The 19,701-nt window shown below is 52.1% G+C and overlaps 1 protein-coding gene across 9 annotated transcripts in view; it reads right to left on the bottom strand.

Moving 5' to 3' along the window:
• Ano1 (anoctamin 1) overlaps positions 1-19,701 on the bottom strand; it is a 169,288-nt gene that overhangs the window by 23,966 nt on the left and 125,621 nt on the right. For 3 of the 9 annotated variants that reach the window (XM_037208683.1, XM_028871401.2, XM_037208676.1), the window contains 8 exons: positions 13,072-13,154; positions 10,891-10,902; positions 10,255-10,326; positions 6,802-6,879; positions 5,823-5,897; positions 3,082-3,283; positions 2,824-2,935; positions 2,313-2,370 (listed from right to left, as the gene is read on the bottom strand). In XM_037208683.1, the coding sequence (XP_037064578.1) occupies positions 2,313-2,370; positions 2,824-2,935; positions 3,082-3,283; positions 5,823-5,897; positions 6,802-6,879; positions 10,255-10,326; positions 10,891-10,902; positions 13,072-13,154 (692 nt within the window). The remainder of the gene's footprint in view (positions 1-2,312; positions 2,371-2,823; positions 2,936-3,081; positions 3,284-5,822; positions 5,898-6,801; positions 6,880-10,254; positions 10,327-10,890; positions 10,903-13,071; positions 13,155-19,701) is intronic. The other 6 variants (XM_028871423.2, XM_037208679.1, XM_037208673.1 and 3 more) reach the window with 3 other exon arrangements.

Genomic DNA, 19,701 nt, shown 5'->3' with positions numbered 1-19,701 from the left:
GCAGGGGCTGGTTAGGTGTGTGAAACCAAACTTGCCCAAGCAAAAAAGTGAGCCCTGGGCACAGTGAATGCCTGAGTTCTGAGCAAAACTTTCTATTTAGTCACCAAAATCCTTGTCCTGGAGGGCTATCATTCCATTGAAAACACTTAATCTTCGCATGTCCTGAAGACTCTCTAACACCCACTGAGTATGCAGAGAGGATGCCATGCAAGAAGCTAAGAATACTTCACAAACTTTCTGAAGCCCCCACACTTACAGAGGAGGGCCTAGGGTACCTGGGCCTGTGGTCAGATGACTGAACTAGGCTGCCCTCGACCACTAGATCCTGCCATGCCTGATGCGCATCCCTTTGTACCTCATTCCACTGTTTCCTTATCAGGAAAGCCTCCTCCCTTCTCTTGTGCATGTGGAGGGCAAAGGTCAGTCTTAGGAGTCACTCATTCCTCAGGAGCCATCCAGTTTGTTTTTTAGTTTTATCATTTTTATTTTATTTTATGTGTATGAATGTTTTGCCTACATGTATGTCTGTGTACCATGTATACACCTAGTGCCCCGGAAGCCAGAAGAGGGCATTAGATGCCCCAGGACTGGAGCTACAGATGGTATGAGAGACACAATGTGGGAACTAGGAATCCAACCTGGGTCCTCTGCAAGAGCAGCAAGTACCCTCAACTGCTGAGCCATCCTTCCAGCCCCACACCTGGCCTTCCACCCAGGAGGTATGGATCAGACTCAGGTCCCTAAGCCTGTATAGCAAGCACTTCACTGACTGGACTGTCTCTCCATCCCCCCACACCCTTAGTTTCTGATGAGCTGAGCTTTTTTTGTGGGCTGGAAATGTCGACTGGTTACCTGGAGACCTGAACCACTGACAGCCCCAGAGGCAAAGGAGCAAGACTGCAGGTCAGGACTCAGTGTCAGAAGACACCTTCCAGGGCCAGAACTGGGGGGCAGAAGCCAAATGTTCCCAGCACTGTGTCTAAGGATAGAGAGGCGGGTGCCGCCATGCTGGTGTTCAAGAGAAGTGCAGCCAGCGTCTGTTTTTCCTTCTACATTTACTTTAACCAGAGAGGGAAACAGCCAAAGGCTAACAAAACAAAATGGAGAGCAGCCCCCAAGGAAGCTAATTGAGTCATTTGAAAAAGAGAGAGAAGCCTGGTGTGGTGGCGCTCGCCTTTAGTGTGTGTGTGTGTGTGTGTGTGTGTGAGAGAGAGAGAGAGAGAGAGAGAGAGAGAGAGAGAGAGAGAGAGAGAGAGAGGAGAAAGTGGAAGGGGGGCTAAGTGAGGGAGCAAGGGGTGGATATGATCAAAGTATGTTACATGTATGATGTATGTACATGTGATGAGACCCATTATGTGTAATTAATATGCACTGATAAAAACAGGGTGGGTGCAACGGTTCCATGAGTAAAGGCGCTTGCTTGTCTCTGAACCTGAAGACCGGAGTTCAATCCCAGAGAGCCGTGAGGTGGAGGGAGAGAACTGGCTCCTGTATGTTGTCCTCCAGTTTCTAGGCATGTGCTGCGGCACACACACACAACCAATAACTAGATGTAGTAAAAATAAGATTTAAAAAGAAGGCTGAAGAGATTACTCAGCTATTAAGAGTGCTTAACTGCTCTTACAAAGGAACTGGGTTCCCAGTACCCGCCTCAGCTGGCTCACAACCAGCTCTAATTCCAATTCCAGGGGATCTGACGCCTTCCGGCCTCTGCAGGCACCTGCACATAGTCTACATGTATATAGACTCAAGGAGGCGCAACACATACGCATAAATTATTAATACATCTTTATAAAATTAAAAAAGCAGAATTTTGAACCAAAAGAAGTGCCAACAAAAGCTAGGCATGACTCCTTTCCCCTCCCTTCGTGCCTTCCTTGAGACAGAGTCTCACCATGTGGCTCAGGCTGGTCTCAGCTGGGATGGTAGGTGTGGACCATCATGCCCAACTAACCCTGTCCCCTTGGGATGCTGGACTGTATAAACGGAGAACATGGACCGAACATCAGCATTCATCGCTCTCTGCTTCCTGACTGTGTGTGTGATGTAAGCAGCTGCTTCAAGCCCCTGCTGTTAGGACTTCCCTGTCGTGACGAGCTGTGCCCTTGCATCGTGAGCCCAAGGAAACCCTCTTTCAGACAAAAGCAATGTCAGGGGGTTTTAATCACAGCAGCCGGGAAAGAAACTAAGACATCATCAATCTATGTGGACACGTGCAGACAGATGCAAGAAAGGATTCCGGCTGGAGTGCAGAAGCCCAGAGGACAGGAAGCTAAGCAGAAGGCTGCTGGGAAGGGGAGGTGACACATTACCTCCTCCATCCGGAAAGAGCGGAAGATGTACACGTAGTCGCCTGGCCGTCCAACAAACCTGAGATGGTTGGGGTAGTGGTTAGGGAGGAGCTGGACTCAGCCCCCAGGAGATGCCACCCAAAGGGCCTGTGCTTCTGCAGGTTCCCAGTCAGAGGCACCAGGGGTTTTGCACAGGCCCCCTTCCCAGGCTGGTTCTCAGTGTGCACACCTATATGCCACCTTCCCTCACTTGGTGCCACCTGGCCTGCTGAGGGCACTGTCAGAGGTTGCTGTCTTGGCTGTTGTCTGGGGTCTATTGCAGGGGTCTGCTCTGACTGGGGTCTGCTAGGGTCCCCCCTCTGCTCTACCACCCCGGCTGAAGCCAGCCCTCCCTAGAACATCATGGCTGTGGAAGCTGTCCTTCCTGTTTTCCCTGGGCTGTGGGGGCCCCCATCATTAGGAAGGACAAGGTAGGACAGAGCCTTTTACCAGAGTGGAGGAGGCATCAGAACCAGGGTTGAGGGGTTCCTACCGGCCTTTGAAGAAGGCGACGTAGAAGATGGGAGTGTAGGAGTTCACGAACTTGAGCAGGAAGGCTTTAAAGGTTAGCCTCTCCTCGAAGCTCTTCTCTGTCTTCGGGACCTCTGAGGAAAGACACAGTAACCACTCACAGGCAGGTCAGGCCAGGGGCAGTCAGGACCAGCCAGAGCCTGGTGGCCCAGCCACTTGCTCCAAGGCTGGCCCTGCGTCAGGGCCATGCTGCCCATACCATCCCGCACTCCGTACTCACCGATCTTGGTGAGCCACCTGGCGATGCAGCCATAAACCTCATCCAGTAGAATGATGACGACGAGGTTGATGATGACAGCGGTGGCCGTGACCGTAACCCGGATGTTGGACCGCACTGAGGGGGAGGAGTTCATGGCCAAGGCTGCAGCCGTGGAGATTCTATAGATGATAACTCCCAGCACGATGGCAAATGTCACTGCGATCTGCAGGGCAGGCGTGGACAAGCTCAGTGGTAACGACAGGGGTGGTTTCAGAGGGTGAAGAGTCCCCTTGAACCTGCCCATCTACTCCTAACCCCCAAATTTTCTGCGTCAGAGCTAAAGTTGAAATTACTGGAGTACCCACCAGATGCCAGGTGCTCTGCAGGAGTCAACCCACACAATAAGGACACAAGTGAGAGTTCTCCACGGATCAGAGAGGTTGTGTGGCTGGGTCAGGGGACCCAGCTCTGGGACTGGGCTTCACCAGTGGGTCCATTCATTCAAGCCTGAACTTTACCAGATCTATGTACTAGCCCCCCCCCTCCACTTTGTCCCCCAAGTAGAGAGCCCAGGACTCTGTAGCCACACCCCAGTTGTTGTACTGGTGGGCGTTAGAGCAGGCTGACTACTGGGGATGCTTCTTTCCCAGCCTGGGGTGACTGAGAGAGCCGATTTCTGGAGGGTGTGCAGGGCTAAGCCAGGAGCCCACATAGCCACTGTGGTCAGGCAGATGGTGGCATGCTGCAGGTCTGTTGGGGCATGGCCAGGGTCTCCTCCCCACAGCTTTCTTGGAGCTACCTTCTAGCTCTTCCATGACAGAAGACCCCAAGGCTAGCCAAAGCCAGCTCAGGCTACAATAAATTCCATGGAACTCAGACTGGTGGTGCCTGAGAGATGGGTGGGAAGCCAGTGACAGGTTTGTCCCGCCTGCAAGTCTGTCTGTCTGGGTTCCTTTTCCTTTTGGCACAGGTCCGTGGGTAAGACCCAGTCTCTGCCCAGCCCAAGGGTGTGGACACCCCACCCCAGAGCTCTCTGGGCGAGGGTGGGCATGTCTGAGGCTCACAAAGCAGAGCCTAGCTGGGCTTCAGCCACGTATGTGTGGGTTCTGGCTACTCTAGACAGGCTCTGGACCTTATGTCCCTGTGTCCCGGATGTAGGGCAGGTCTTGTCCTTGCTGGCATGGTTCCTCATGGTTTCTGGCACAGCCCCTGCTGCCCCATGCTGCCCACTCAGGGAACACGGCCTTTGGGGTCTCCTCAGAAGACTTGCCCTGCACACCATGGGTCACAATCAGGCCTTTTCAGACATCTGTTGCTGACTAAACAGAGAAACACCCTGCCCAGGAAACCATCTGCAGCCCGGACTGTGCCCCGTAAGCACAAGGCATGGATACCACTCCCTGAGCCGTGCCAGGGAGTGAGGGCTTTCCTCGGAACACCCCTCAGGCCTGCCAAGAGGCCCCTCCCAGCCATAAGGACATCTCTTGTGCCAGCATGCAGGGGTTGGGACGGCTCTGGGTCTGTGGTGACTCAGCAGAGGCAACCCTCCACCCTCCTGCAAGGGAGCCACAAGCCACGTGCCCTGCACCTCTGGCTAGCCATACACACTAATGTCTTCAGGACCAGCACACGTGGGACATCAACATCTGTGGCCTGAATGGAACTCTAGGGTCAGGGACAAGGCTGCATCTCCATTAGCCCGTGAGCCGGACTCGTGACAGGATTCTCCTCTGGGAAAGGACAGCCAGCTGGTTTCTTACCCGTGCCTGTCTGTCTACCCTGGCTCTGCTCACTTACCTCTGCTAGATTACCATGTATTCCTTATTGAGCCTTTAAGACAGCCAGGGTTCCCCAGCGGTGTTCAACAGTATAGGGGGTCAGGGTGGGTAAAGTTGAGGGGGGCACCCTGCCCAGGAAACCCATCTTGGCTCAAGGCTGTCCATCCATCTCATACGGAACTAGGGGCTTGTGGGGCAGATGAAGAAGCAGGCTCCTGGTTTTGCCCCTCCTGGCTGGCATTCCAAAGAACAACCTGTGGGCCTCTTTCCTCACCAGCAGCTGAGTGGGGTTGGGCCCGGCTAGCTGTGAAGACTGAATGGGTCATTCAGTGAATGACCCAGGGAAGCCCCATGTGAGGTGGTTGATGGGATTTGGGGGCTGAAAGGCTAGGTGACTCTGCCAGGATCCCATCAAAATCTTCCAGGCTAGAAAAGGTGACTCCAAGTGGCCCCGGCCACATGAAGACGGTACAGGTGCTTTGAGGCAGAGGCCTGGTGACATCAATGGGCATGGGAATCCCCTGAGAGCCATGGGACATTTACTGGGCCATCTGAGTCTGCTCAGAGCCACCTGTCCTGTTCTTCTTTAATTTTTTTCTTAGATTTTGTTTTGAGACACAGACTCACTATGTAGCACAGGCTGCCCCTGAACTTGTAGTAATCCTCCTGTTTCAGCCTCTTGAGTGCTGGGATTACAAGAGTGCCTGAGCACCTGGTGAACTTCCTTTCCTGGGGTCTCTAAGAATTGTCAGTTTGGTTTTAGGGGTACAGAGGAGATCCCAGTGTGAGCCACCCCACACTTAGTGAAAGCTGTGAGTCATCAGAGTCAGATCACATACCCCAGGACCACCATAAATCCAGCCCGTCCCATGAAAGAAGGGGTCCCCCCCACTTCCTCTCTATCCCAGGAGTCAGGGCCACTTTGTCCCAAGATGAGTGCAGGGCACCTCTGGTTCCCAGCCCCTCCAGCCTTCTAGAACTTACCATGAAGATGATGGAGACAAGGTTGGTGAAATAGGCTGGGAAGCGGTCCCTCCAGGTCAGCTTCACCTTGTCTGTCTGCAACAAGAAACCATCCAGTCACTTACTGGGAACTGCCCCATTGGGTGGACAGGAGTACTCTCAAAAACTCAGAGAAACCTCTAGAAGGTGCTGAGCAAACCTGACAGTCCAGTGAAAGGGGAAGCAGGAAGTTACAGAGAAGGGAATGGCCTCGGGGGCTAGGCCTCCTCCGAGCATGGGCATGGATGGCATTGCTCACTGCTTCCTAAGAACTGCATGGCCTGCGAGGGAGCTGCCCACATCTGAGCCTCTATTCTTTCTCCTGTCCAGGGCTACAGGCCCTAATCTGTTGGGCCACTTGCCACCCAGACCATAATAGCTATTTCCGCTTTTGCTGAGCAGGTGGAACAAGGGCCCGAGCAGGCACTTGCTGGAACAAGTGGCTAGCACTGCATGGCAGCCCTCAGAGCACTGTAAGACCATGTTGACCTGGGGCCACATAGCTCGCAGAGGCTCTCTCGGGCCCTGAGCTGGCTGGCCTGGAGGGACCTCGGGGAGCAGTTGGTCACTAGCCTGGGCAGTTTCAAACGTGTCGGGGAGGGGCTTTCAAAGACAAAAACACACACTGGAGCCCAGCATGCTGGCGCGGACGTCACATGGGAGGCCACTCATCCCAGCGGTGTCTGCATGCACACTCACGAGAAAACAGGAAGCAGTCGTGGACACCCGTGACAAGCACGTCTCCAGAGCCCCACACGAAGCTGCATCTACTCCCTGTGGATCCCTGACAGCCATGCAGGGACATTGCAACACACGGCAGGCTGCAGGTGGGAGGTGGGGAAGGAACACAGACGGGCATGTTCCAAGAACACGCCACAGAGGTGGCCAGGGACAGACACAGTGGCCGAGAAGGCCCGCAAATGGTGTCAAGGCTCAAGTTGACCCCCAAATAGAGAAGTACCAATTTCACCCCTGCCATGGCTGTCCTAACCCTCTGCTTCCACTTGTTGGTCGGTTCTTCTGGACCATCCCGGCGCTTCTGAGGGTGGGTGGGGAAAGAAAGCACTGATGGCGGGACTGGGTGGGGTGCTGCTGATCTGGGATGGGGATGTGGGTCTAGGCAAGGGCTCACTTTCCCTGTGAGCACCATCTGCCGAGGCCGGTCAGAGCTCTGGGCATTTGGAACAAGTTAATACACAACAGAGACTCAATTCAAAGTCAGGGCAAGGGGAACTAGAAGTTTCTAGAATAAAGAGCCCAGCCTATTGTTCCCATAGTTCCCTTGGCATTGTATCATGGTTCAGAGCATAAGAAACATGGATCTGTCCCCACCACCATCCTGGGACAACAGGAAGGAGGACACACCCAGAAGTATAGGCTGGCATGCCGATCAGTAATGGATCTGTTTTAATAAACTAATTTCATGGGGCTGGCTGGGGCTGTAGCTCAGCTGGTAGACTGGGTCCCCGGCTCCACATAAACACATAAACACACCTTTAATCCTAGCACTTGGGAGGCAGAGGCAGGCAGATCTCTGTGATTTCGAGGCTAGCCTGGTCTACAAAATGAGTTCCAGGACAGCCAGAGCTATATAGAGAAATCCTGCCTCAAAAACAAAACAAAAAACCTAAACAAACAAACAAAAAACACAGTGTGATGTCACATGCCTGTAATCCCAGCACTCTGGAGATGGAGGCAAGAGGGTTAGAAATTCAAGGTCATCCTTAGTTACATAGCTAGATGAAAGCCAGCCTGGGCTACATAGACCTTGTCTTTTTCGCCTGGCTCTGCCTCTGAGTGCTGGGATTAAAGGCGTGCACCACCACCACCACCACCACCACCACCACCACCACCACCACCACCACCACCACCACTACCACCCGGGCCATAGGCCTTGTCTTAAAAACAAAACCATGGGCTGGCAAGAAGGCTCAGCCAGTAAAAGTGCTTATGGCCAAGCCTGATATGGCCTGATTTCCATGCCTCAGGACCCACACTTATGGAAGGAGAGAGAACAGACTTCCTGACTTTGTCTTCTGATCTCCACACATGTGCTGTGTCATGCACATACATATAAACAAAAATAAAACAAAACAAAACCACATGAAGTAATTTTGCTCCATAACTGGGGGAAATCAAGGCAAAGCAGCCACTGGGAGCCACAGGAGACAGGAGAGAGAAAGTGGCCATCTGAAGCCCACAGGCTTAGGGCCAACATCCTCCTGGACGTCTACAAAAAACAAACAAACAAAAACAACCCTCACAACATCTTTGTGGCTCTCTCACGATCCAAGAGCTGGGGCTGAAACTGAGCCCGAGTGAGGCGGTTGCTTTCTCTGAAGTGATGGGTGTGGTGTGGCGTATGTCGGGTACAAGCCTCTGCTGCTTATGAATGAGTGAGACACTTCTCTGTGTTCATTCCAATCTAAGATGTGTGACCAGAGAGCCACTGTCCTATGGTTCTGGGAGGCTCTCCACCCAGGCTTGGATCTGGGGAGGTGCCCTGGAGACAGGATGGAGGCTTGTAGGGTCTCACTGGGGGGCCACCCGGCTGTGTACAGACAGAAGTGCTCAGCCGATCTGGTAACTCAGACAAATGGCTTCTGGCTAGTGTGTCCAAACCCTGGGCTGCATGCGGCCTACCACAGCTATGGATGGGCCCAACATAAAATTGTAAACTTTAAACACTGTGATTTTTTTTTCTATTTTGTTTGTAATTTGATTGTAAGGTTGTCTTAGCTCTGTAAATGACAATGTTGTACCTCAGTGTCAGAACACTGGACGCGCCTGAGAGTGACTTGCTTGCTTATATAATTTCCTGCTTTTTGAGACGTGGTCTTAGTGTATAGCCCTGGCTGTTCTAGAACTCACTATGTAGACCAGGCTGGCAAAGATCTGCTTGCCTTTGCCTCCCGAGGGCTGCAATTAAAGGTGTGTGCCACCACACCTGGCTGTGATTACTTTTCGCACCCGTGAGTCCTGCTCAGTCCCTTTGGGATGTTCTGGGAGGTCCTTCCCGGTTATAGGAATAGGGCCTTGCACCTGACCTGCCTGTAGCCTCTGCTGTGCCCACCTCCATGTAATGGTGACAACCATAACCCTCAGGGTGCTTGGTACCATGAACTCAGTGTCCGAGACACAATGACAAGGTAAGAGCCCAGGGTTTGTCCTAGTCACTCTAGAGGCTGAGGATACAAAGGCATTAAGAAAATCATGGGCCTGGAAGAGTATCCTCTAACTGCCTAGTACTGCCCAGCACCAAGATGACCTTCTCTGGCCTCAGTGAGGAGCCACAGTCTCTCCCACCTCACGTGGAAATTAGAGGTGTGCAAGAATGCACGCCACACATACAAGCTGCCCATCAGAACAAGAGGCTTGGGACAGTTTATTATAAAAAGACAGTGGCCTGAAGCACATCACAGTACCCACATCTTTTTCCTATTCCCTATGTCCCAGAGAAACGAGACGCTCAGGAACCTGGGTCTACAAATGCTCCCAATTCATTGTTCAACACAGAACACAGGTTTCACAAGGTGGGGCGGGGCCTTCCCAGAAACCAGATCCTATGCAACATGTTTGCTGAAGTTGAGGTCACTCTTGGAATACATCAGGGGACAGTCTAGAGCAGGGCTGGGCTAGTTCTGGCCCTTTGGCCCAACCTGGCCCCTGGCCTTTTTTGTAAATAAAGTTTTATGGGAACACAGTCTTGCATACTTGTTTACCTTTTGTCAACAGCCCTGTTCACTCTACAGTGGCAGAGCTGAGTAGCTGTGGTGCAGGCTTACACAGCATAAAATAATTTACTATCTGAGCTTTGCCGTGGTCTGCGAGGGCACACAATGTTTGCTGATGCCTGTCTACACCTGGGAACACATAGTTTCTTCTGACTCCTGGTCACACCTGGTAAGTGTTCAATGTTTATTGATTCCTGGTCATACCTGATGAACAACATTGTTTGCTGACCCCTGGTCACACCTCATACTCATAGTGTTTGCTGACCCCTGATTAAAACCGTGGACACATAATGTTTGCTGACCCCTAGTCATACCTAGACACAAAATGTTTACTGACCCATGGTCGCAACATAGACACACAGTGTTTGCTGACCTGACTCCTGGTCACACTTCAGATACACAGTGTTTACAGACCCCTGGTCATACCTCAGACGCATGGTTTGCTGACCCCTAGTCACAACATAGACACACAATGTTTACTGACCCATGGTCACATCTAGACACAAAGTATTTGCTGACTCCTGGTTACACTTCAGATACACAGTGTTTGCTGATCCCTGTTCACACCTCAGACACACAATGTTTGCTGACCCCTAGTCATACCCAGACACACAGTGTTCGCTGGTCACACCTCAGACTCCCAGCATCTCACTGTGGGAAGTCAAGAGCAGAGCCTGTACCTCTTTGTTTCTGGATTCTTTTCTCAGTGACTTCTCTAAGACTCTGGCTTCGTACTCTGCTCTGGGGTGATCCTGAGAAAAACAGCAAGTCAAGAGAGGAAGTGTTAGTGTTGAGACCACCTTGCACGTGAGTCCATGTATTTGCCTCAGGGACCCTGGGGACCAGTTCACAGCTGGCTGTCACATTTCCAACATCAAACTCCCCATGGTTGCCCTGAATCTGGGCCCAGGACTCTCCCTCTGTTAGGAACCCCAGCTCAATGAAATGGCCAGAGGGTCTGGCTTCTGTGTCCTGCAGGAGGTCTTGGCTATGCCAGGCTGCAATGAACACCCAGCTGTGAACTGACCCTCCAGAACTTTCTGTGGAGTAGCCACGGGGGTCAAAAGAGACGTAGGAGAGGCAGCAAGCGCAGGCAGGCTGGAGGTGCCAGGCCTTGGGGAGCCCAGAGCAAGTCAGCGGAAGGTGCTGGAAGGAAAGAACAGGTTAGGTGAGCCTGGGAGAAAGCAGAGCCCAGGTGAGAGCCACGAGGAGACGTCTGGTGGAAAGACAGGAGCGTTTGTGCCAAGGTCCCTCTCCCCAGAGGCAGGCTAGAGAAAGGCAGAGTGACCAAAAAAAAAAAAAAAAAAATTCCAAACCTTGACAGCTTCCTGTGGGGAACAGGGAACAGAGACAAAAACAGAAAGAGCCGTTACTGATGTTGTTTATCCACAGAGCCAGAATGATGGCAGCGTCCAGCAGGACAGGGGTCTGGGTGTTTGCCGCTCCCAGATCCCAGTTTCGCAAGCTCCCCGCAATTCTCAGATTCAATGGAGAGACACGCAAATGATGGTAACCTGGCTCCTTCCTGCTTCCATCCAACCTGGGGTTCAGACCACGGGGTGGGGGGTAGGGGGGTAGAGGCAACCTCTTTACCTGAGGCCATGCACTCCCCCAAGACTGTGGTCAGCCACAGGGCATGAGCAGCTCACTTTGGGGGGACTCACGCCGGCCCACTGGGGTTGTGTGCCCAGTGGCCCAAGAGATATCTCTTAGAAATTAAACCTTAGGGGTCTTGGGCAAAGAGGTCAAGGCAGAGAGTACTGAGTGGCTCCCCTCTGCTTTCAGGACATCTTGGAAGTGTTTTCTAAGCTACCATGACGGTAAGACCCAGCTGGTGGTTCTTCTATTGGAATTGTCAGCATGGAAACAGGACCAAGGAGAGGGCCCATCCAGGCCAGAGCTCCTGCCCTGCACATAGCACACCAGTCACTTGTGAAATGGACTCACTGCGGAAGAGGGCAGACACTGTCACACAGGTGGGCGGCAGGTGAGACCCAGCTCGAGTAATTCCCTGGAAAGATTTCTATGCCTGGACACAACTATGACTCAGCAGAGATCTCCCCGGTCTGGTCAAGCGAGGCTTGCTCCTCAGTGTCTACGGGGCAGGAAACGGCACTGGGCACAGAGATGCTAACCAATATGCCCCAGGCCACACAGCAGTGGTAGTGTCAGATCAGTTGAGGTTGCGTACTGTAGCACCCAAAGGCCTGGCTTACAGCCATGACCTGACTGCCCAGCCGCTGTCAGCAGGGAGCGGGAACCATGGTGGGCTCTCTGAAAGGTGCACATGGCCAAGAGTGACCGACAGACTGGGGCTCAGGGGAGTGTGAGCTATGTGAAACTTTCAAGGGCACAGAGCTGGGGCTCAGGAGCAGCACTTGTCTAGTGCGGTGAAGCCCTGGGTTCAAGTTTCAGTGGGAGAGAGATATAGCGATGGAGATGGATGGATGGATGGGTGGATGGATAGATGGAGAGAGAGAGTTACAACACATCAAAAACATAAAAAGGACCTCACTTATAAATAGTAAGCATGGGAAGGCACTGGTGATGTGGCTGAGAAGGGAGAGTGTTTGCCTAGCATGCATAAGGCCACAGGCTAGATCCCCAGCATTGAATAAACCAGATGTGGCAGCACATACCAGCCTGCAATATCAACACTCCAGAGGTAGAGCCTGGAGGGTCGGGAGCTCAAGGTCATCCTTGACTATACAGCAAGTTGGAGGCTAGCCTGAGCTACAGGTGACCCTCTTAGAGAGAGAGAGGTGAGAGGGAGAGAGAGGGAAAAGGAAAGGGAAGGGAAGGGACTAGTAGAGAGAACTCTGCAATCCCTGCTCTCAGGAGGCCAGGTCCTGAAGACTGTACTGTAAAAAGTGTGAGATGGCACACTGCGCCAGGCCATGGCCGTGCCTCAGCATGTGCAGGGAACAGGCCCTCTGCTCTTCTTGGAGGGGGTGCAGGCAGTACCTCTTAATCACCCTAACAGGGAATTCCTGCTGAGATGGCAGTCAGGAGACCCTGGGGAGACTCATTCTCCTTGACTGCAGGGCCACCTACCACTGAGCACCCCTTCTTTGGAACCGGCGGCCGTGTTTGTAGTGAGCCGCCGCCGGTTAGTAAAGGATCTGCTGGGCTTCTCAACCTCCCCTGACTGCAGGCTGGGGGATGGTTTGGATGGAGCACAGGGAGGAAGGCAGCCTGTGCACAGCAGTGATTTCCTGCCCACACCCCACAGCCCCAGATGTGATGAGGTCACTGTGGGGAGCCCTGGCCAGCGCCCGAGCCCACACTCGTGGGTGTTGTGTCTTTGGAAACATGGAGACAGAAAACACTGGCAGACGGAAAACAGTTGCCCTGGCAACCGAGGAATACCAGGGTGATGAGTGGAGGAGCCACAGGAGCCGCGCCTGGGATCAAGGGCCAGTCAGGGCCTGGGGCATCCACGTGAGCCAGAGGAGGTGGTAGAGGGGGCCTTGGGGAGGGCAGTCATGGCCACTCACCTCCTCCTCCTCGAAGCCTGTGAGGTCCCAGCGGTAGTTGAGTCTCATCTGCTTCCGTTTCCAGTGTTCCATGAATGTGGCAGCTGTGGGATGGTGGGAGGCAGTCAGGGCTACTGAGTACCCTGGACAACACAGTGACATGCCACTGGCTGGCGAAGGCCAGAGACACACAAGTGAATGGGTTCAGCCCTCTTCTTGACCCTGCCTGGCCACTGCTTTCCCATTCTGCAGATGAGGAAACTGAGGCAGGTGCAAACTCCAGCCAAGGTCACTCAGCCAAGGCAGAGGGGTGGGCTGGCTAGCGCCTGAGTCTGGGTCTCTGGTAATTTTGCTCATTGCTTTCAGGGACCCTGGGGCATGAGCGTCGGGAGGTTTTGAGGTAAAGGTTAGCTAGGCGCTCACTAGCATCCCGCCCTGCAGGCATCCCCTGTATGTGTCTGCTGAGTGCACCACTGGCCACTGTGTCCTGTGTTATTTATTGTTTAGAGACAGGGTCTCACGTACCCGAGGCTGGCATTGAACTTGCTGTGTGGCTGTGGTGGCTTATTTACCTGTCATTTCATCACAATCTAGAATCACTTAAGAAAGGAGTCTCAACCCAGAAACTGTGTGGATCAGATCGGTGTGTGGGTATGTCTGTTGGGGATTGTCTTTCTGTAGGGGATTGTCTTGATTGTCAAAAACCCACCCTGAACATGGGTGGCACCATTTCATGGGCTGGGCCTTAAACTGTGAAGTGAAGAAAGCTAGCTGAAAGCAAGCCTCATGACAGCAGCCACCACCACGGCGGCAGTCGATCTCTCTGCCCTCGACTGTGGGAGACCTGTGACTGCTGTCTCCAGCTCTTGTCTCTATGACTTCCCTCAGTGATGGACTGTAACCTGGAGCTGTAAGACAAACCAGCCCTTCCCTTCCCTACACTGCTTATGTCACGGTGTTTTATCACAGCAACAGATAGAAAACTAGAGCAGTATCCAAGGCTGGCCTCGAACTCCTGATTTTCCTGCTTCTGCTTCCAGAGTGCACAGGTGTGGACCACCGCACCCAAATCTGTGTTATATTCCACACAGAACAAATGTTCAAGTGCCACCTTCTCCAGGAGAAGCTGATGACATTCTGCGTCCCCCCACCCGACCCCCCATCCAGTGTCAGAAACCAAAAGCCAAGGGCTGGAGAGATGGTTCACTGGTTAAGAGCACTGGCTACTCTTGCAGAAGATCCCAGGTCAGTTTCAGAACCCACATGGTGGTCACCAGCACCAGTAACTTCAGTTCCAGGAGATCTGACGTCCTCTTCTGGCCTCTAAAAGTACTGCACCCATGTGGTACACATACATATACGCCGGCGTACACAAATACATATAAAATAAATACATCTTAAAAGAAAACACATCAGCAGACCCCTCACAGGATGCTCTGGTGCAGATATGGCTGGAACATCTCCAAGAGTCAATGTTGAAATCTGATCACCACTGGGAGCTGTGAAGACAATGGAAGCTAACCCTGCTGTGCTGTTCAGGGGTGGGGCCTTCAGGAGGCAATTAGTTCAGAAAGGGCCACAGGATGGAGCCTGGCGAATGAGCCCCCGTGGCTCTGTGGAAAGAGGAAAGACATTGTTCCCCACCTCTTGCCAACTGAGGCCCTGCACTACCCTACAATGCTGCCAGCAACAAGGCCATCCCCAGAGGTAGGCTCTTGACCTTTAACCTCCAGTATCATGAGTCAAAATGAACCTCTTTGCTTTATAAAGTTACCCGATTTCAGATATTACATTACTGTGTGAAATCAAACTATATAGGACCAACCCCAAATTGCATCTGTGCTGTTTCTGCCTCCAGGACAACCCCTGTCCGTGCATGGGGACTTTCTAGGTATCTGGGGCCAGGAAGAGGACCTAGCTCCTCTGTCCACAGTTCTCGGCAGGTGCCTGACCCAGAGGGGCTCTCCAATGTTCAATGATGAACGGGTGATTTTATGAACACACAACTTGTAAAGACAGACACGACAGCTGATGTCTGCTATGAACACTGCCCTCAGAAAGTCAGCAGAGGCAAGGGGCTGGACAGCAGCCACAAGGTCATCAGAGCTGGACATTCTCAGGCTACCACATGCAAGATGCTGTGTGTAAAGTGTGTGCCTCTGGGAAACCCTGTAGTTATTGGCCAGCATTGATATCCCACTATTTTACAGAGGAGGAAACTGAGGCTCACAGGCCACAAACCGCTTATCTGGTCAGTGGGGGTATCAAGATAGAAATAAGACATCCCAGATGGGAATCCCGACGGGGGCTTCCTGGTGGAAGTCAGAGCAGCGAGGAAACAGCCACTGTCACTGCTGTGAGGACAAAGGGAGAAGACAGAATCATCCTAATACTCTTTCTTACTACTTCAAGCCATGCTGGAAAGACAGCTCAGCAGTTAAGGGCACTGGCTGCTCTTGCAGAGGACCCAGGTTCAATTCCCAGCGTCTACATAGCAGCTCACAACCATCTGTAACACCAGTTCCAGGGGGCTTTGATGCATTCTTTTGGTCTCTGGGGGTACCAGACACACATGTGGTTCACAGATATATATGCAGGCAGAAAAGTCATATACACAAAATAAAAATAAACTAAATTCTACTTCTAGATAAGATTCAAAGCTGAGCCTTCTAGGAAGTGGGAATGCAAGGGAACCTGGGAAATTCAGTACCTGAGGACGAGAGAGGGGACGCTATTCAAAGACCTGCCTGGACATTTCTCTGGGCAAGGACTTTTAAGGACTAGAGGGCAAGAATTTAAAAGTCAATGCAAGAAAAACAACAGCAGCAGACGAGTGTGTGTGTGTGTGTGTGTGTGTGTGTGTGTGTGTGTGTGTGTGTGTGACATCACATCGAAGAGTTTCCACACAGCTAAAGAAACAACGGAGTAAAGAGATGGCTAACAGAATGTCAGTTCGTACAGGCTGCAGGCTGTTCATCTGAAATGAATTCAGATGGCGTCACAAGAAAAACGCTGATTAAAAATGGGCAAATTATGGGCTGGGGATGTAGCTCAGCTGGCAAAGAGCTTGCCCAGCATTCGAGAGGCGGGATTCAGTCCCCAGCACTGTACAAACTGAGTACAGCACCTCACTCCTGTAATCCCAGCACTCGGGAGGCAGAGGCAGGGGAGTTTAAGGTCATCCTCGTCTGTACTCACTAGTTTGAAGCCAGCCTGGGCTAATGAGCTCGAAGGGGGTGAACAGGCATGGTGACTCGTGTCTGTCATTCCAGTACGTGCAAGGACGAGGCTGGAGACTCCCCGTGACTTTTAGGACAACCTGGGCTTCAGTGGAAGTTCTTGTTTCAAATAGAGAAAACAAAAGACACAAAATCTGGGAACTGGAAGGATGGCTCGGTGGTTGAGAGCACTTTCTGCTCTCACAGAGGACCTGGGTTCAGTTGCCGGCACCCACATGACACCTCACAGCCATCTGTACCTCCAGTTTCAGGGGAGAGTCTGATGCCCTCTTCTGCTCCAAGGGCTCACACATGTACATAGTACACATAAACTCACACAACACATAGCACATACATACAAATCAATCAATCCGTTCAAAAGGAACCCAAACCAAGTGGGCAAATGGGATGAAGGGAATTCTCAAAAAGAGACATCCAAGGGAGCACCAGGTTTATGGAAGGGCTCAGCCTTGCTCTCACCAAGGGGACCAAAACCACAACCACAATAACTCAAACAAAAGATAAATAAACCCAAAACAAAATCCTCCCCCTTCACAGAACAAATGCTACCAAAAGGCAAAAAAAAAAAAAAAAAAAAAAAAAAAAAAAAAAAAAAAAAAAAAAAAGACAAATGCTAAAATGCTAGTCAGGTCACAGAGAAAGGGGAGTGTTTGCTTATGTCTGGTGGGAGAGGAGTACACAGTCCCAATTGCTGTTCAAAGCAGCACAAGAGACCTCAGAAACCCAGGGCCAGGGCCAGCATCAGCTCTCCTGCTCCTGGGTGCCTATCCAAGGGCAGTGCCAGCAGACCCAAGGGGTGATGTCTGCATCCATGCAAAGGGCAGTGCTGTTCAGGGCAGCTAAGAGGCAGAGCATACATGAGTGGATGATGCGTGGGTACGTGCTGGGTACATGCACTAGGACACACTACCCATTATGTGCTAGTCAGACATAAGGAGGTGAAACTGGCATTTTTAGTCACATGGTGGGATCAAGAGACCACGATAAGAAGTTCAAGCCCGGGAATGGAGGCTAAGAAGAGGGAGGCGCTGTCACCAGAAGGCCGGGAGCAGAGGAGGGCTAGAGAGTGTGTATAGAGCCTGCAGAGTCAGGAACAGGACTGGTGTCCCATGACAAGTGAGTGGGTGACTGATTACAGTCAACATTCTTGTATCATTTGATTCTGATATCCGGAAGTCAGGACTGTGGATGCCCTCAGCACAGAGATGTGATGGCTGAGAGGCTAGGCAACCTCAGTGCTCTGAGCTGAGAAGCCATCTAAGTCAACACATCCAAACACCCTTCAGGACCCTAGAAGGGATCTGCAAAACCCTTCCCTGCCCATGGGGATGTAATGGGAGATGGGGGCCTTACTTAGAGAGTCCATGGAAGGACTCAGGCCCCAGAAGAAAGAAGCCTCTGTCCTGGGACATAGCACCATGGCGGAGGCCAGGGCTAGGCACATCTCCACCTGTCCCTGAAGTCCCTGCTCCTTATAGTTGATGTTACATATGGCCTTTATCTCCCTTACAACACACCCAGACCTCAGGCAGTCTGAGATGGCTGGGCTCCTCCCTACCACCTCCAGTCTCCACACCCAGCTCCGGGGCCTGACAGCTGCAGTCAGTGACAGGCAGTAGAGTGCCACACGGCTGTGAGGTGGGGTAACCTCATGTCCACTAGCATCAGAAACAGAAGGAATGGGTCCATAAGAAAGAGAAACCAGGACACCGAGGCTTGGGAGGAGCCACGCTGTGTCCAAGGGCATGCTCAGAAGAGACTTCTGCATTGATCCTGGCTCACTCGTGAGTCTGTGCTTAGTTACTATACCTGAATAATGCTGACAGACACTAGATTTCCTTAAGGGAAAATCAAGCATAGTCGTATTTTATATGTCCAAGTATTTGAGCTTTTCTTTTTCTTTCTTTTTTAGACAGGGTCTCTATGCAGCTCTAGTTGGCCTGGAACTCACTTATGTAGACCAGGCTGGCCTTGAATTCAGAGTTCCTTTGCCTCCCCAGTACTGTGGGATTAAAGGTGTGCACCATCATACCACACTGAGCACGTCCTTTTTTGCATGAGGGAACAGAGAGGTTAAGTAACTTTCCTAAGGTCACAGCGCTCAGCAGCTGGCTCTGGAACACTCTTTGCTTGTCTGAAGGGAGGTGTGAGGGCTCTAACCTGCTGGGACCCAGGCTGACTAGGACTCAACAACCCTCGACTATGCTGAGAAATAAACATTTAATATGAAAATTGGAATTGCCTGTTTCTTACGAGCCAGAGGCCAGCGCTGGCACTAGGAGGCTGGAGCTGGACATTCTGTGATTGGCCACAGGCCCATGGTATACACCAGCTGGGGTCTGGGCACTGTGCTGAGATGGAGCAGAGGGTGAGGCTATGCTTAGATGAGGCTGCAGGAGGGGATCAAGAAGGCTCAGACAGGCAGGGTCAGACCTCAGTGCTGGGCATCAGGTCAGTGGAGAAAAAGTCCCTCCATGTGGGCTGAGCAAGGGCCAGAAGGAAGCTGACCACTCACTTCTCAGGGTACTCCTGTGGTCCATTCTCCCACAGTGAATCCTGATAGATGCTTTCCCTGGTGTTGACATCACACATCAGACATACCATCATATACCAGTTGAGGCACACAGCATCTTCTCACATGGACCCCCATCTACCTAATCCCCGGGGCCACTGAAGCTGGGCTAACGCATCCCAATTTATAGACACAAACTGGGGCGCAGGTGCACCCAGGCCTTCTCAATAAATGGAGAGACCTGTACGCTGATCTTGTGGTGTCAGCATGGCTCGTGGACAGGAAGGCTTCTCCATCCACATAGAGGTGAGCCGTGGAATCTGAAATAGCAAGGTCACCACCCTGGCTTGGAGTGCACAGGCTGGGACAACACGGGACAACAGTGAGGGGGATCCAGGCCAGGGCCGGAACAGCACCAAGTCATGATCCTGCTTCCTGAGGCATTTGTTTGGGCTACAGTGTGTTACACAATTGTCTTTCCTTGGAGGATCCTGCACTGGGTGGTGAGCGAGTCTCTGGACCTGCCTGGATCAGATCTGGGCGTAAGCTCAACGCGTGAGTGGCCTCTACCAGCCTCAGTCTCCCGTGCTGGAGACGGGCTGGGTGTGCTTCCTGTGGAGCTCTGTGGGTTCCGAGCAGTCCGCAGGTGGGGTCTGCTCTCACCTTCCAGCTACTCAGAAGGACACTGCCTGTATCAATCATCACAACAAAGGTCAGGGACTGAAATGTTGTCATTGTTCTGTGTGGCCCCAAACATGGAAACATCTAGAACGTTTATGGCCACTCTTTACTTGAATTCTTGGGTTTAGAACTCAGGTCCTCAAGTTTGTACAAGTGCTCCTGCCGACCTGGCCACTTCCCTATTCCCAGCCTTTAAAAAAAAATTTTTTTTAAATACTG

Source organism: Peromyscus leucopus, chromosome 1, assembly GCF_004664715.2.
Source record: "Peromyscus leucopus breed LL Stock chromosome 1, UCI_PerLeu_2.1, whole genome shotgun sequence".
In the NCBI taxonomy this organism is placed as follows: Eukaryota; Metazoa; Chordata; class Mammalia; order Rodentia; family Cricetidae; genus Peromyscus; species Peromyscus leucopus.
The sequence above is the reverse complement of the archived record's forward strand: the minus strand, read 5'-3'. Positions and strand labels throughout refer to the sequence as shown.